We start from the raw sequence: 16,453 nt of genomic DNA, 5'->3' as shown, positions 1-16,453 counted from the left end.
TGAAGTTTCTGAAGAATAAAATCTGTGCGAATGGTTTAACTTTTCAAGGACTAAAAGCATCAGCTTCCAGTGTACATAATGTACGAAAAGGTTGATTTACAGCACGTCTTCTGGGCCAGACTAGCATTCCATTGATGACTGCTGGACCAAGGTTTTGAGGCTAATAAATGACAGGAATTACGAGAGAAGAATTGCTGACACATTTGGTTCTTTTCAAATTTGAAAGTGTCCCTGGACTGAAGAAGTCTGAGAATTCAAACAGCACCCGGCTACACGAAGGCCGAAAAAGTTACTCCATGACTGAGCACATTATTAAAAGCATTGTGAGTGTGTTTATCATGAGCCAATGACAAGCACATCTGTTTAACCTCGCTGTTGTTGCGTAACACATCAATGAACTTATCAGACAGCGGCACTAATTCAGCACTAATGGTTGGAACTGCTAATTAGCTCAGTAAAGCACAGTCCTCAGTCTGTGACCTTGTCAGTGTTGTCTGCTGGCAGGTGTTTTGTGAGCGGGCGACTCTGTTTTGCCATGATGACACTTAGTCAAGCAACAGGCGCAGAAACACTTTAAAGTTAGAAAATGTCAGATTGAATGTGCAGGCCGTCTTCTTACCCGCCGTAAGCCCCGAAGGTGAAGCTCCTTTTTCTTTGCGACATGGTGCCAAGCATACGAGTCCCCGGAGTACTATTGTTTATTTCTCAATCGTCTCTTCCTGCACCACTAACACTTTCGCTTCCTTCCTCATCTGAGTCCCTCATGGTGTGTGTGCTTTCCACGGTATCCCATGTGTGTCCATGTCTCCACCCTCCCTCCTGTCTACTCCCTACAGCCTCAGTAGCTTCCATCTCCGCCAGATTAATAGATAGGTGTGTCCGACTACGCTGTTGTCCAGGCAACAAACTGACTTTTGTTACCATTGTTTCCAAAGTGGAGGAGCATTAAAGACAAATTTCCACCTCGTCTTCCGTCAAAATGAAGGTTAAAACATAATCTCTGAGGTGCTTTGACGGGCCAACATAAATGTGCGACTGACATCAACAAAGTACAAGAATATACACAATTAATGTGACGATTTTGACCAACAACTAGAAATGACAAGCAGTGGAAAGTAAAATATGAATTTCAACATTTCACTGGACACATATTTTCTTAGTATTCTAAAGGCCACAATGAACAGCTCTCTCTTGCAAACCACACAACAAATTTGACCTGGATATGCTGTGTGCTTTCCAATGATAAAGAAATGAACTCACCTTTGAGCATCCACGTTCAACGATGCCTTTTAACTCAATGAAACTCATGTACACACAGAATCTATTCCATAGCCACCTGACCATTAAGTCCGGCTTCATAGCGACATGATGTAATGTCATTAAGTGAGACCCTGAAGGCCGTATTCAAGTCTGCTGTTTCAACAGTATGTTATTGAATTTGCTCTGTTGAAGGAAACCTTTCCTGCAGTCTTCCTCTTCAACGTTGGTACCGTGTTCATTTATGACTAGTTAAAAATCCAGTTTCCATTTTGCATTTATGATTGTTCATGATCCAGCAGACTCATGAAACAGACTCCATCTCTCTGTGGTATTCTGATTGAATTCATCACGTCCGCTATGACCTTGTTAGTATGTTAACATGCTTATGCACCATTCAGGCCAACCTCTAGTGAAGGTCGCCGTGCTAACACACTTAGCACGTCTTGACCGCTTCAAGGGGGAAACAGTCCTCCTTCCACAAAAAGGCTGGTCAAGTGACATTGGGCTATTTTCAAAATCGTTAACCGAAGCCAGGGCTGATCTCATGAGGAGGTCAAAGCTGTTCCAAGGTAGCTAAGTAGTATTTTATACGCCACAACAAACTGTGTTGTGTTGCCCAAATAAAAATGAGTTTCATACAAAAACTACTTATATGGTCATTAGTGCTGTGTTTAAAAAATCGTTTTTTTTTATTCTGAATCGATTCGTACATTAATTCCATAAAATCGATTCGTAGGTCCAAAGATCGGATGAATTAATTTACGTTTTAACACATATTCTCTGGGTGAAGTCCAACCCCTTTGACGCAGGCGTGCACCTGGGACACCAAAGTCAACACTAGCAACGTGCCGGGTTTGAAAACGCCTGAAACGCTCATAGCAATGGTCTGGCACCATTTTGGGTTCAGACGCGACCAAACCAAAAATGCGCTCGACAAAAGCAAAGCAATTAGCATGTTATGCCTAATGGAGGTATTGGAAGTGTTGCAGTATTGCGGAAATATGACCCACCTCACGAATCACGTGACGCGACATCACCCAGAGCTCCTGTCCAAGCCATCCACCGGGCCACAACAAATGAAACTCGAGCGAACTTTACCACTACTGGGTAATTCTGCACGCTCTGTCAAAATAACTGAAGCGATTGCGGGCTTCATTTGCAAAGATATGCGCTGAAAACGAGCGCTTCAGGCGGCTAATGAAAGTAACAGAGCCACACTACGTTATGGTGTCTCGCAAATGTCTGTTATCCCAAACATGCACCAGTCAGTAAAAGAAAACGTGAAAAGTAAGCATCAGTCAGCAGTCAGGGTGGGCATTACAAGTGATACGTGGACGCAATCTTACACGAATCTGACAACTCACTATATTGATGAGGAGTGGGACCTCTTGTCGTACGTACTACAGACCACAGAGGACTGTTTACATACCGCGCAATGACCATCAGGTTGCTGTGAAGTCAGTAACCAGCACTCTGTTTACATTTTCAGTGGCTGACAATATCTTTTTTTTCATTTTGATAATAACATAAAAATGCATTAGTATTAAACAGCAGCATCTTTTGGGTGAATTTTTAATGTCATATTTCTAATAATGCACCAGTCCCATGAGCAGTCACATCACTTCTGTGTCTGGATCTTTATTATTATTTACTATGAATCCTTCATTAATTTCCTGTGGAATGTCAATATGATACTAGTATTAATACGTTGCGTAACTTGTCATGTGATTATGGCAACAGCTCAGAAAATGGTTTAAATACTAACCTGAATCGAGATTGGATCGGATCAGATCGAATCGAATCGAATCGTGATAATCAATTCTAAGTCATGAGAATCAGAATTGAATCGATTCTTGAAATTAGAATCGATACCCAGCCCTCATATGTGGACCCTGTCAACTTGACAGGAAATGAGGCAGAGTAGTGAATCAAAATGTGGACATGAGTCACGCAGACATCACATAACATGAGTTTGCTACTGCTTCTACACTTGGGAATAATATAAAATACACCACCATTGACAGCATCTTGAAATACCCACTGTAAAACAAGGAAGAGTTTAATTGTACAATGAGATGCAAAATTCACGCTAGCGGGAACGGATGCCATGGTGAGAGTCAGGAAAACACAGTGATCAATTGAAGATTATTATTATAGAAAATTATATTTAGTGATATAATATGCCTTTTTATGACTGCTATTTCTTGGTTTTTCATGGTTCTCATTTTCTCATCGTCATAATCATTTGTCAATCGGAATGAAAACGTGTAACGTTCCTTGTGATAACAACAACAACAACACAGGATATTGCAAACTAGACAAGTGTCTGGTGTATTAGAAGGAAAGGTTCAGGGAGAAAATGTCTCCATTGAGCGTCAAGCCATTAAATATCTGTAACTGAAGCGACGGCTAGTCACGTCTGATTTTTGATCCAAAGATACCAGAAACTGTTAAGGCCACTCAGGATGCATCTGGATCTCTGCCTGGTTTTCAGAATCAATTTGTTGTGTCGCTCTCTGAGGGCGCGAACACCACATCGAGTTATAGTCCAGATGTTAAGGTGGTGGCCAGCTGCAACAGACAGACAGAGAGATAGATAGATAGATAGATAGATAGATAGATAGATAGATAGATAGATAGATAGATAGATAGATAGATGGTTGAGTCTTGTTGAAGGGAGCACTGACAGTTACGTCTCTATAATCTGCAGAGTGAACTCACGTCTGCACTGAGTCAAACAAGCACAGCAGAATCTTACATCACCTCTGAGATTTCTTCGTCTCTGAGCACTATTATTCCTCCCTTTCACCTCCCTCTCTTGATAATTCACTTCTTTCTATTCCCTTCTCATGGCCTTGTTTATTGCTGTATTTTCTCCCCCCAGTGCCGTGGATCGTCTTCTTTCTGTCAACGTCTGGCTGGAATGACCGTCCTCGGTGCGCCTTCACATCAGTGCTGCCCTGAAGACTCAGCCAGGCAACCTTTTGTGATTCTATTAGGTTTGACTGGACACTGTCCAGGCGTGGGCTATAAATCAAATCAAAAGCTCAGAGGATGGAAGAGGAACGTGGGACGTTTATGTCCCCCATGAAGGTCTTTTTTATTGATATTGATGCTGATCACCAGGCATTCGTGCCCTTCTTTTGATGTCTTCATTTGTCTTTCAGAAGGAAAAAGTCAAACTGGGGCAAGATCTCAGAGTGTGACAGTGCTGGGCTCTAAATGGTCCCACGTGATGAAGTAGCATCGCTGCGGCTATACAACTTCAAATCTGGGATGTATTATCTGATATATTTGGGTCAAGACCCGAGGCTGATGCCAGATAGATTTCCAGACTGAAAGCAACAATTCATAACAGCTAAGGTGGTTTGCCAAGTTAGAAGCAATGCACATGCCCTTGAAAATGATGATCTCATGATCTCTTTCACTTCTTGGAATGCATGATCCATTTCCCAGAATTCAAAATGCCCAATCGAAATGGTAGCAAACAAATTCTCAGTACAGTGGTACCTCGGTTCTCGACCACAATCCATTCCAGACGGCCGTTCGAGAAGCGATTTGTTCAAAATCTGAATGGATTTTTCCCATTACAATGAATGGAAAAAGAAATAATGCGTTCCAAGCCTTAAAATAGCTTTTTGTAGGAGTGAATGTAGGGTGTCTGCTGCAGGTGCGCTGTTCGTCTATGTGTGTGGCCGCTGCATGTGGGAGGGGTTGCCGAGTGAGTGACGTCTCTCCAGAAGTGAAGAGGTGCCCGGTGCGTGTCCAGCTCTGAATGTGCGCTTCTGTGCAGTTTGGCTGTGACAAAGTCATAAACCAAGTAACGCTCTGTCCCAGACTCGCCTCATCCCTGTCCCAGCTCCAGCCGACAACAGGACATCAAACCCTGGAGTGTGCGCTCCAGCCTCGGAGGTGTCGAGAGCAAGCACCTCCCCTGTGACACTCTACCACGGTCCAGTGCGGAGACAGGAAAGGTTTTACACCTCAATATGAAGAAAAAACAGTCAGTAAATGTAGCTAACGGGACACGTCTGCATACAGAGGCTGCGTTATACATAATAACAAAGCGCGTCGTGGGTCAGCTGATCGGTCTGTGCATGTTGTTTTTTCCGGCTTTTGTCGGGGGTGTTCGAGTTCTGGATTTTCGATTTCCCTCCAATGGAAGACATTTAATCATATCCTCTCCTACTTACAGGTCCCGGCAGGAACGCTGGCACGTTGTCTATAAAACATAATTTGAATGTGTTTTCAACTGTGAAGTTTGTGTCTCAGAAATGATCAGTGACTTTGATTAAAATGACGGCTGGCCCTGGAGTCAAGTTTCACTAGAATTTGTTTGGAAACAAGGAAATGACTTGAAGTTAAGGCATCTCATTTCAGGGTTTGTGCCACATGCACTATAAAAATTGAAAACATGTTACATTACGATAGAGACAGTCGAAAGTCAGATCAACACAAACAGGATATTACATAGTTGCTTTTAACTGTACATTGAAGTGCAAGTGAAAAAAATGTTCCTGCCACAGCTTTGCATGCAAGATGAGCAGAGGAGAAACTTTATTAAGCGATATTAACTTCTTGAATGTTCATACCTCGATATAGACAAGATAACAATGTGTCTTTTAGCCCTAGCAAAGAGAGCAATGGGTTAAAGTTAAGCTAAATGCTTGTGCACTCTCTAAATCTAGCCTGTGCGTCAGCAACGTTTTTGTTCGACCACATAGAAGTAGTTATAATAGCCTTTGTGTTGATTAGAAAATTAGTTCTGGTACATGATGTGTCTCATATATTTATTCATATATTCTGTCCTCTTGGAAAGAGAATAAAAAGTGACCTATGATGAGAACAATTCCTGGCTTATTCATTGTTTCAAGCTACATCTTGATAGGCTGTCTGTGTCAAAATTTGGTTTATTCTGTGCTTTTATTTTGTTATTTCCTGTGTTCCCCTGTCTTGCTTCCTGTTTTCATCCAACTGTGTCCAGCTTAATGACAGCGCAGCTGGATCACTAATCAGTCTGCAAGGATTTCTACATCTAGGTTCCAGTCTGTGCTGCCAGATGTTCACTTTGTGTTCCGATGGTAAATCTCTCCCACTCGACCCTCCGATCTCCTTTGACTCCAATTTATATTCCTGTTCCCGTGTATGGTGTTTATTCGTTCTTCTCGCTTGCTTCCTTTTAGTTTTACTGATCGTGTGTGAGTGCTATTTATTGAGCTCACCTTTTCTGTTTCTCTGTGTTATTGTGACCCTTGTGTGTGTGTGTGTGTGTGTAGAACCACCACCGAGCGATTTGAGTTATTTAGCCTAGTGAGTTTAGTTTCCGAGTTTCATTTGTCCCGTTTGTTCAAGTTTGATCTTAATTCACCTGCTTTTTCTGTTTTCAGGTTTTCACCCTTCTCTACGTGTTTGTCCTCCTTGCTCCGCTTCTGGTGCTGACATCTTTGGTTGTTCCTTATTGTTAGTGTTTTATTGTTGTTATTTGTATTAAAGTTACTGTTAACTTTTACTCTCGTTGTTGGAGTCTTCTGTATACCGTCATCGACATTGTAATTGGGTCAGAGTCACCTTGAGATCATGACAGTCTGCAGTGAAACCGTTTGTTGCCATACTCATTTGATTGTATTCAGTGTTATATGAAGTCATGTTTGCCATGTTTGGTTAATTTCCCTGTAGACGCCCCAGCGGCTTGCAGTCAAGAGAGCTATCTATACATCATAGAAGTCAGCAACCAGTCCTCCAAAAGATTATCTGATATATATTTCAATGAAATCCTTTCATAACTTGGCAGAAGCAATAGCAAAGTGGTGAAGTGAAACAAAATTGTGAACCAGGATTTACTGGATATATCAACAGAGATGTGATCAGCAAAAGACTTCAGCGTGAGTCTTACTTTTCTTTGTCTTATTTCTACATTTCAGCGAAGAGAACCAACAGCTGATCTTCTGAAGTCAGTCTGCCCTGGTTGCCCAGCTGACAGAAGGGGATGACATTGAAATGTCATGTTTCTAGCTGAAGACGCCGCAAATATCTTTAGAAGAGCCTATTATTCTTAATGCAGTCATGTATTTTTTTACACCTGTTTTTGCTCTGAGGATGTTTTTTAGGATGTGGAGTGAAAAGCAGAAAAATCTATTTACAGGGAGCGATAGATGAGAGACAGGCGAAAGAGAAAGGGCAGCTAGGTGTAATTCGTCAATTGGCTACTTTCCTCAGGGAAGTGTGAAGGCGCAGCTTGGAGTGCTCCTCCAAAACAAGTCAGCCCAGCCTTTCAAGGCTTCATAGGCGATAGCAGGACGTGACAGTAATGAGAGTGTAACCTCCATGAATGTGGTTCAGTTTGTCCTGTGTGACTACCGTCAGAAAATGTCATCTGAACTGCAGATGGTAACAAATTCAGTCACCATAGAGACGAATGAGGAAGCGGCTTTGAATGCACTTGGGAAAGTTAGTAATTGCTTTTTATTATTCTACGAACAAGCAATTTAGAAGGTCTACCCGAGACATAGACACGATGGGAGAGCATTGAATATGTTTTGTGGAAAAAGATTAAATATTTATTCGCCAATATTTATTCATTCATTCCTTGTCGCCATTGGGAGCTTGAACTTGACCTTCTATTAGAACATATCTGTTTTGATTCTCTCCTGTTTCAATTGGTCAGACAGAATTTAAGGTTTGGTTAGTTTCAAAACACTGTCAATGTTTGAGGCATGATTTTTTTTTTTCCATGTTCTCCATCGTCCTTGTAGCCTACAAGTTTTCTATCATAGATCTCAGGCTGGAACTCATCTAAGCATCTACACTTCAAAAACTGTAGAAACGCCAAATTTGGGACGTTTCACCACCAACAAAGAAGCAGAGTTTACGATTAGTTGAATAAAAGCACTCACGAGCGCTCACTCCTGCCACAACAGAATGCACACACGACACTTTGCACCGACACGTCTTTGTCGTCAGGTGTCAGATTCAGAAAAAGGTCAACTCTGGTGGTCAAAGAGTACTACATCAAGCCATTCGGCATGTAAGGCTTGTGTGTCTATTGGTTGATGTGTTTTGCAGATACGACTGTCAGATATGATGACGATGCCACTGCTTGAACCAAATTCTTTGGGTTCCAAACCATTTTTTTCCCAGTCTGAACACAATTATGTTCAGGAACTGGAACCGGGACGTAAGCAATGGACTCTTCACAAGGAGTGAGAGCTATGTCTTTTGGCCGCGATTGTTTGGTGAGGTGAAATACTGTTGGCCCTAAATCCAGCTGACAACCCTTCAAAAAGATCAGTCTGAGTGGGAGCACACTGCAACTTAACCAATTCCGCGTCACAAGACTTAAGCCTCCAGGATTCCAATACCAAAACAAGCATTGCTTGATACTATGCCAGGCTTTTAATGAGGAGCATTAGATGGGGCGATGCTCATCACAAAGTCGTGCTCATTTAAGTGTTTATGAGTGTGCTACTTCCCAATGAACAACACACCAGAGAAGGACGCCATCTCTCCTTTCTCATCCCGATAATTTAGCTGGTGATAGTCTTTTTCTTCAATTACATTACACATTCCGCTGATCCACATGCGGCTGAGCACAACCGCATTTTCCTTCAAGTGACATGTAAATTCCACAACACTTATTGTCAGGTCAGACCTGCCAGTAAATCTTTCTGTGCAGCCACACTGCCTCTAATGCAGGTCTAAAAGGCTAAGTGGTTATTACGTAGTTACAGTACAGTTCTGTCCCTGCGGAGGCAGCAAAGCAGGACACAGACATGCCCATGCCATGAAATGCCCACACTTATGTCTTTCATTTATCTGCTCAACGTCCTCCTCTTCGATGCTGCATTTGGAAAAAGTATTTCAGGATGAACAGTCATTTAGAACAAACATCAAACTATGTTGAAGCAGGACCCGAGCACCATCTTTGGCACATGGGAGCTATTCTATGAATAAATAAATACAATAGCATGAATATATCAACCCTCAGACCCCGAATAAATAGGTTCCGAGGGAGGTTGATCAAATCCATTTCTGTGTTTGTAGCAACATCCAGTTAGGACACAGTCTTCTTTACTTATTAATTAAAAGTTCTATCAAAAGTCATTTTGCTTAGCAATACATATATGGATAGTAAGTAATTTTTTCAAACATTTGTTCATTTCAAACATTTGACCCAAGACAGTTTGGTCAAGTCACATCACAGATTTTGACCCATGTATTCCCCCAGATTGGTAGCTGAGAGAGAACATGTTTCGGCTTCATTTTGGTTTCAGTGTTCTTTATTCCTTAACATTTATTTCACTTTTCATTCATTAATGAGGTCACAGGGGACTGGCACAATCCATCTCAGTACATGTTTTTCTGTGGCAATCCATACAAGTGGCGAGTAAAATTCTTGTAATGGTGGCAAGACACTGAAGTGAATTCCAGAGAGTATTTGGATACAGGCAGGGAACGTGAAGAGACAGAGAGACTGGTGTAGGCAGAATTGAGATTTACACTTTACTCACAATTGGGAGTCGTCAGACTGTCTCTCCAAGATGCCTCCATAAATCACCACCATAACCACATGGTGACACTGGGTCCCACTGGCTTTATAGAGTCATCCGTTTCACAAGAAATGCAGGCATGGCGAGCAGACCAGGACTCAGACGACACTCCATATTATCACAAAGGCCTAGCATAACGTTCATCATCACAAGAATACAATGGTAAGAAGAACCAGTGCAGACAAGATCTTTGAAAGGCCTTTGCCCAGATGCTGACAGCACCAACCATATTTCCTTCATGAGTTAATTTGCATGAGGGGAAAGTGACCTCCGCCTCATCTCTGGTTTAGTCATCATCATCGTGCCATCATGAACACTGAATCCCAGACTACGAATTTCATGCATAAATATATGAAGAGGGCTTGAATATGTCATGTTTTTGCTGCGGTTACAACAAAAGCCTGATCTTGATCTCTGGCGATAATTTATGTAAAAGTGGAGCATCAAGGCAAGAGACTGACGAATGTCCCGCAGCAAGATGTCTGGACGAAGAAACTACTTCTCACTCCCGAAGCTATTGAGGGTCTCAGGGGTTGGTTGAGAGCTCCTTTTGACGCTCAACACTGAATTTTAAGCGGATAGTCACTGCTGCATTCCAACAGCAACTACTGGAAATGATGAGCTTCACAGCAAAGAGAAGAGCGGTGGAGAGACCATGCATTATTTCCTGTCATCCCCTTGACACTGGCCTTTAAATGTAGTCCACATTGCGTCCTGGGTCGTTCAGTTATGGGGCCAAATGCAGCAAAAAAAAAAAAAAAAAAGCCAAAGACCAAAGAATCAGTCACTGTTGCAGAACCAAATTCAACAAACGAGATCCTCCCTCTCTGTTACACATTAGCGTAGAGTGCGATTATCACAGCTGCAGAGATTGTATAACTCACTCATCAAAGAAAGACAGTTTCCAGCAGGAAGACTATTCTTGTCCTCCATCAGTCCGCCCCTCTAGAGCTGAATGTCATGAATTTCACTACTTCACCCCAGGCCACGGTAGCAGGCGAGGCAGGAGGTGGGGAATGGCAGTCTTTCTAGACAAAAGAAAACGCAGAGTGTGTAGCTGAAACATCGGAAAACAGTGGTTATGGTATAGAGAGCATGAATGGCCCTGACAGTTGCTGTTGTTTCCATTGCTTCAGCTTCTATGCTGCTGCTGTCAGTAGATGGGATCTAAGAAGAACATGAGCCCTTACATATTCCCACCGTGAGAGCCCCGTACCTTAGCGCTCAACCCTTACTGAGGTGTTGCCATTGCAATTTAACATATTTCAATGGCAACAATAACCTGTTAAGTAACCATGTCAAAATTGGGGTTCCACAGGGGTCGATTCTGAGGCCACTTCTGTTCACTTACTGAGTCTTAGTATATGATGCAGGAATTGCATATCCGTCATTACTGCCACACCAGCAGTATAAACACAAGTGTCCGAAATAATTCTGAGGAAATTGACTTTTTTTTTTCTTAGCACAGATGTTTGGTGAGGAAACCGGACAGCTAGCAGGAAACCAGAATAAACACTTGAAGAATGCAAATTTCACACACACATACAAAGATTCGTCCCAAACCCCGAGTTGCCTGAGGATGGATTTGAACCACACCCCATGACAGTCTGGTTTTTAGTCTTTTGTTGCCAATGTGAACAGTCTCACACCTATACAGCTAAGCATGCCATTTAAAAAAAAAAAAACCCTGAAGACAAAAAACTAAACCTGCTGGGTAAAGGACAGACGGCCATTAAAACAAATAAAATAGATATTTAAAAAAGGGGGTGGGAAGGGCAGAGTGTTCGTCTTTCATGAAACCGCTACTGTGTGGTGCAGGAGGGAGAGAATGCTTTGGGGCGCATCCTTGGATTAATGACTTTGTAGACTGTCAAGCAACTGAGGGAGTTCAGGGCAGACTTTGATTTACCCACATGAGAGGGAAGAGAAGAGGACCGGGAGCTGTTTCACTGCCGCTTGTCTTTTGACATGGCTGCCAGATTTAAACTAAACAGTCTACCGTGAATACAAATTCAATTTTACTGTATCAACAGATAGCTGCGATAGAAAATTTATCGTTACTATTTTAATATGTGCATAGTGCATTTCATTTAGTTCTACACAAACAAATTCAGCTGTTAGTCTTAGGAGACTTGCAACACTATGGATCAATACATAGTAAATCATAAATCATAAATCATCATAATAAAACTGAAGTATGCATTTTCCAGTCAATATATTCATAACACAGACATTTTTGGGGTTTAATTGACAAAAATATTTCTAGAAATTTACAATTGACAGCAGACCAAAGAACTCACATCCCCCTTCGCTCATCAGTTCTCAATGTGCCTTCTTTCTTATGTCGTTTAACCAGTTGCCATTTTGTGAGCAGATAGCTGAGCAATGCTTGAAAATGACATCCAAGTAATGCAAAATTGACCCACTCTTCTGAGATAATGGCCCAAAGTACACAGCTTTCCGCATGTTTTATTAGAACTCCAGTTTCGCCGTGCTGGTTTAGACAGTATGCTTTTATGTTGTCATTTTAAATTCTAGACTCAACTTTTAATGACTAATGGATTATCTAATGGATTATCGTTTAAACATGGTTTGTTTTCTATGTAATTATGCTGCATTTTTCAGTTGAAAGTAAACTTGATAAACTTGACAAAAATGATACCAGTATTTTCTCACTTTCTTGTTGCCCAAACATTCCACTTAAAAAGACAGTATTCTTAAAAATAAAAATGAAATATAGCATCTTTAAAAGACCAGACAGACAGACAGACAGACAGACAGGCAGGCAGGATGGATAGATGGATAGATAGACAGAATGAACGCCCTCCAGCACTTAAAACCGGACGCCCTGTTTCCTCAGCAGGAAGCCCTAAATGTATTATTAGTGCCTGTATAATGCCCAACTCGTAGTGTCATCTCACTCGTTTTTCATTGTGTTTCCACCCGGTAATTTTGCTAAATATGATCCCAATTTGAAGATTCTCAAACTTGACGTGTCTGAGTGATGACAGGAGGAAACCACAGATTAGTTCCAAACTTCAATCGTTCCCAAAACTAACTCACTGCTTTCTAATCGAAGGAATATTTGGCGCTTCGGACCCCGCACCCCCACACATCCCAGTGGCAAGCGGACGAACACACAGCCCTCTCAGAATGAGAGCAAAATAGCGTAACAGGGATCAAAATTCTGAGTTGTTCTATTTTTTAAATCAAGTGACAAGCCTTTAAATACGCATTGTTTGAATGAATGAATGTTGTGGTTGTGAAAGCTTAGAAAACCTCATACAACTGCTTTTCTTGCATCAATATATGAAAGCCTTGCACATAGTAACGCCAGTCAAATAACGTTGCTTGTTTATTTGTGGTTTATCAAGGTATTTTTGGTACAAACAGATGTTTGCAGCTTTGTTTTTCACAAAGCAGGTTGCTAGTTGTCAGTTGTTGACATGGTGTATCGGGAGGGGGTGGGGTTAGGGGCGGGGTTATGGGTTTGATAGATAGATAGATAGATAGATGTATGAGTATCTTCAGGTATGAAATGAAATGCTACAGTTAGAAAAAGAGTGACAGTGCTAAACCTTTGTTTTGGTTTTTGACAGTGTGGAGTTGATGATGATGATGAATGCAGCCGGTGGTTCATGAGACGCTTGATGACAACGCTGGGAATATATGGTAGCATTGTTTCAAATCTTCCTTCAGTTTTTATGAAGCAGATTATTCTAATTGCAGACTAATCTAGAATGTGACTGATAATGAAACTCATTATTGCTTTCAACTCTTCAGAGCAACTGGAGTTAATCATTACTTCCTCTTCAGGATGACGCTTAAACTTCTCCTGACGCAGGAAATCTGTCCTAAAAATAAGACTGGCTGCTGAATCCTGACACGAGCTTCAGGTCGACTTTAGACAGCAAAAGACTGGATTTAGTCGTTTCACATTTGAGTCACATTAGGAGGGATCAGTTCAGGGGCAGCATGGTAGGGAGGAGTGACGCACATTAACTCTTTCAGCGACATGTTTTCACCAACTGTGATGTTCAAGTAAAGTCTGTAGATTTGGAGCATGAACTGACACAAAACCCCCAGCATTAGAAAGCCATTTTTGCTTGAACAACTAAATGCCACTCATCATAGATTTTGCCATCGTACAACGTTTTGCCATCACGTGTCATATGTCATCACGTGTCACACATCATATGTGTGAGTGTATACATGATGTGTGTGTGTGTGTGTGTGTGTGTGTGTGTGTGTGTGTGTGTGTGTGTGTGTGTGTGTGTGTGTGTGTGTAAGTTATTGAAATAAGAGAATATTTCTGATGGAGCCAGTTGGATGAGGGTTTTACACACATCATGTTTGGGATGAGCAAATATGAATGGAGGAAGCGTGACTGTAGGACAGCCCACACCAGTGGCTTACAACCACCACGGAACTAGCACGAGACTGGTTTGGACATTTATGAATGTGTGGGAAAAATCAAGGTTTAAACTCAAGAAGAAATATATATATTAAATTAGAGGAATAAACTAAAGGAAAGGTGCAACCAAGGTGTATGTCCAGAGCAACCCATAGTTCATGACCAGTAATACAGAAAATACAGTGGAGCTGGACACAGGGATTAGGTTCAACCAATATATCTGAGCACAGTGCCCTGCAGTGGTACAACACTGTTTGTGTTGAGGGTGGTCTCCATAAAGTTACAAAGACGAGCTCCCCCTTTTTAAGCCACAGCAATTCCAGTACATGCCTTACGGCATAATCATCAATCTGCTTCCCCTCTTGTCCTTTATTACTAGCAATGACGCCCTATAATTCACACCTGTGCACAGTCGACTCCATTTAATATTCCAATGCCACCGCTTAGACAGCAGAGTCTGAACACATAGCCGCTATTTTGCACTAGGTTATGAAGCAAAGTGTTTTAACAAGTCACACAGCACAACAATCTGCATCTGATGTAGAGAAAAGCTATTTCATCAGACAAAGCTGTCTTCCACAGTTGCTCCACTGCTCAGCTGGAATGAAGTCAGATGCCATCGACCTTTACAGACATGACTTTATAACAGAAGATTTGTATTGTGCCTAAAAAAAATTTGCAACCTAAGTTCATTTACAAACAGTTACGCAGACTAGTCAATATGTACAAGACAAACATTCCATATTGAAAAGGGAAGTGGATGAAAGTGTTATTTTGATATCTATGTAACAAATGCAAGACATATTGGGTGGTTCGCATCAAGCGTATCCATGCAACGGTTCAGTCTCATGTTCCCGGGAGTCACTGTGTTTCAATGTCACTATGTGTTCATTATGTACTTATAGTAGGCTCATCCTTTTTGGGCGGTGATAACTTGTAACTTAAAGGTTATTATAGTGGCAAAGTATTTTGCTTTCTGACGGGTTCAACGTCTACAATTCACATTGAATAGGGTGGGATCATGGTCAGAGCACTTTTAATGAACATTTGTTTTGTAACTTTGAAGTGGGCATTAGTACAATTGGAATGTATTTAACCAAAGGAACTTGGTTTTACATTGACATGTTGTGAAAATATAAATAATTGCACCTAATTGTGTAAGGGAATACGAAACAGGAATGAATATTAACAAGCAGTGCCTTTAGACAAATAGATTTTTGTGATGTAATTGCAGAGAATACCTGCAACACCACATAAGCAATATTTCAAGCTGCAAATCTTACATGGCAATATGTGCTTGACGGAGTATTTAGACACCCACATGTACGATCATAGTAATGTTGGCATGCAAAACTAGCATGTGGTCAAAGAACCACTTGCTACTTTTATTCAAAGGTTCCACCACAGAGCTGCTCCCACATTCTCTTAGATTTCACATTAGGGGTGCAACAGTCAGGATTCTGCAGATTTTTTTATTGACTGTAGCAACTGACTGTAGATTGTGATAATTTAAAAACGAAAAATAACTAAAGTAAATTTTAAGCGCCGTCTAGCGTAAAGATGATGGCACAGAGCACTAGTGAGTTTCGCTTTTTAGTCACATACATTACACATTGAAGTAATGGAATTTGGACTTTGAATTGAATGAATTTATTCAGAATCATTTCCGAAATGCGTCCCTTGGCGGCAATATTTGTGGTGAGCAATTGGCATCGCACGTAATGACATCTTGGTGGGAGGGAATATGATGATGCACATGCCACATAGAGTGGTGAGTGAAAGGAGGCAGAAGTCATTGGTCGAATCTGTGGGAAAGTTGCAGTGATATGAAAAAACTGCAGCGGTTGAAATTGCGTTAATAGTTGTTGTCGCAACGTCACGATTTCGTGGAAGGGCTGAACAGTAAACACAGTCATACAGGGGCGTTTCGCTACAGGACTGGTCCGCTTGGCATGCGGTTCAAAGTGATTGTTAACAATACAAAAATGTCACAAGCAACTTGAGATGGAAGATTCCTGGTGAGGTGTCCTCTGTGGAAAAGAGAGGAGTCTGGCAGGTCATTTTAGGAAGCGTGAACTAGGGAATGCTCAGATGGTGCAGCAGTTGTTGAAATAAATAATTCAATAAAAATGCATTTGTGATTCTTCAAATGCTGGTAATGTTACAGCCCTGGGACGACACGTTATTAATTTATCTCATATTTATAGAAGGGGAAAGTCACAGTGGCTTCGTG

At 41.4% G+C, this 16,453-nt stretch overlaps 1 protein-coding gene across 8 annotated transcripts in view; it reads right to left on the bottom strand.

The window, feature by feature from the left end:
- rap1gapb (RAP1 GTPase activating protein b) overlaps positions 1-16,453 on the bottom strand; it is a 101,262-nt gene that overhangs the window by 57,902 nt on the left and 26,907 nt on the right. For 5 of the 8 annotated variants that reach the window (XM_053869408.1, XM_053869410.1, XM_053869418.1 and 2 more), the window contains exon 1: positions 620-779. The exons of 1 other annotated variant lie outside the window; for it this stretch is intronic. In XM_053869408.1, the coding sequence (XP_053725383.1) occupies positions 620-675 (56 nt within the window). In that variant the 5' untranslated portion in view covers positions 676-779. Of the gene's footprint in view, positions 1-619; positions 781-10,690; positions 10,835-16,453 lie in introns of those variants that run through there. 2 more of the 8 variants (XM_053869414.1, XM_053869405.1) reach the window with 2 other exon arrangements.

The sequence above is a fragment of the Synchiropus splendidus genome, chromosome 6 (genome assembly GCF_027744825.2).
Source record: "Synchiropus splendidus isolate RoL2022-P1 chromosome 6, RoL_Sspl_1.0, whole genome shotgun sequence".
Taxonomy (NCBI): domain Eukaryota; kingdom Metazoa; phylum Chordata; class Actinopteri; order Syngnathiformes; family Callionymidae; genus Synchiropus; species Synchiropus splendidus.
The sequence above is the reverse complement of the archived record's forward strand: the minus strand, read 5'-3'. Positions and strand labels throughout refer to the sequence as shown.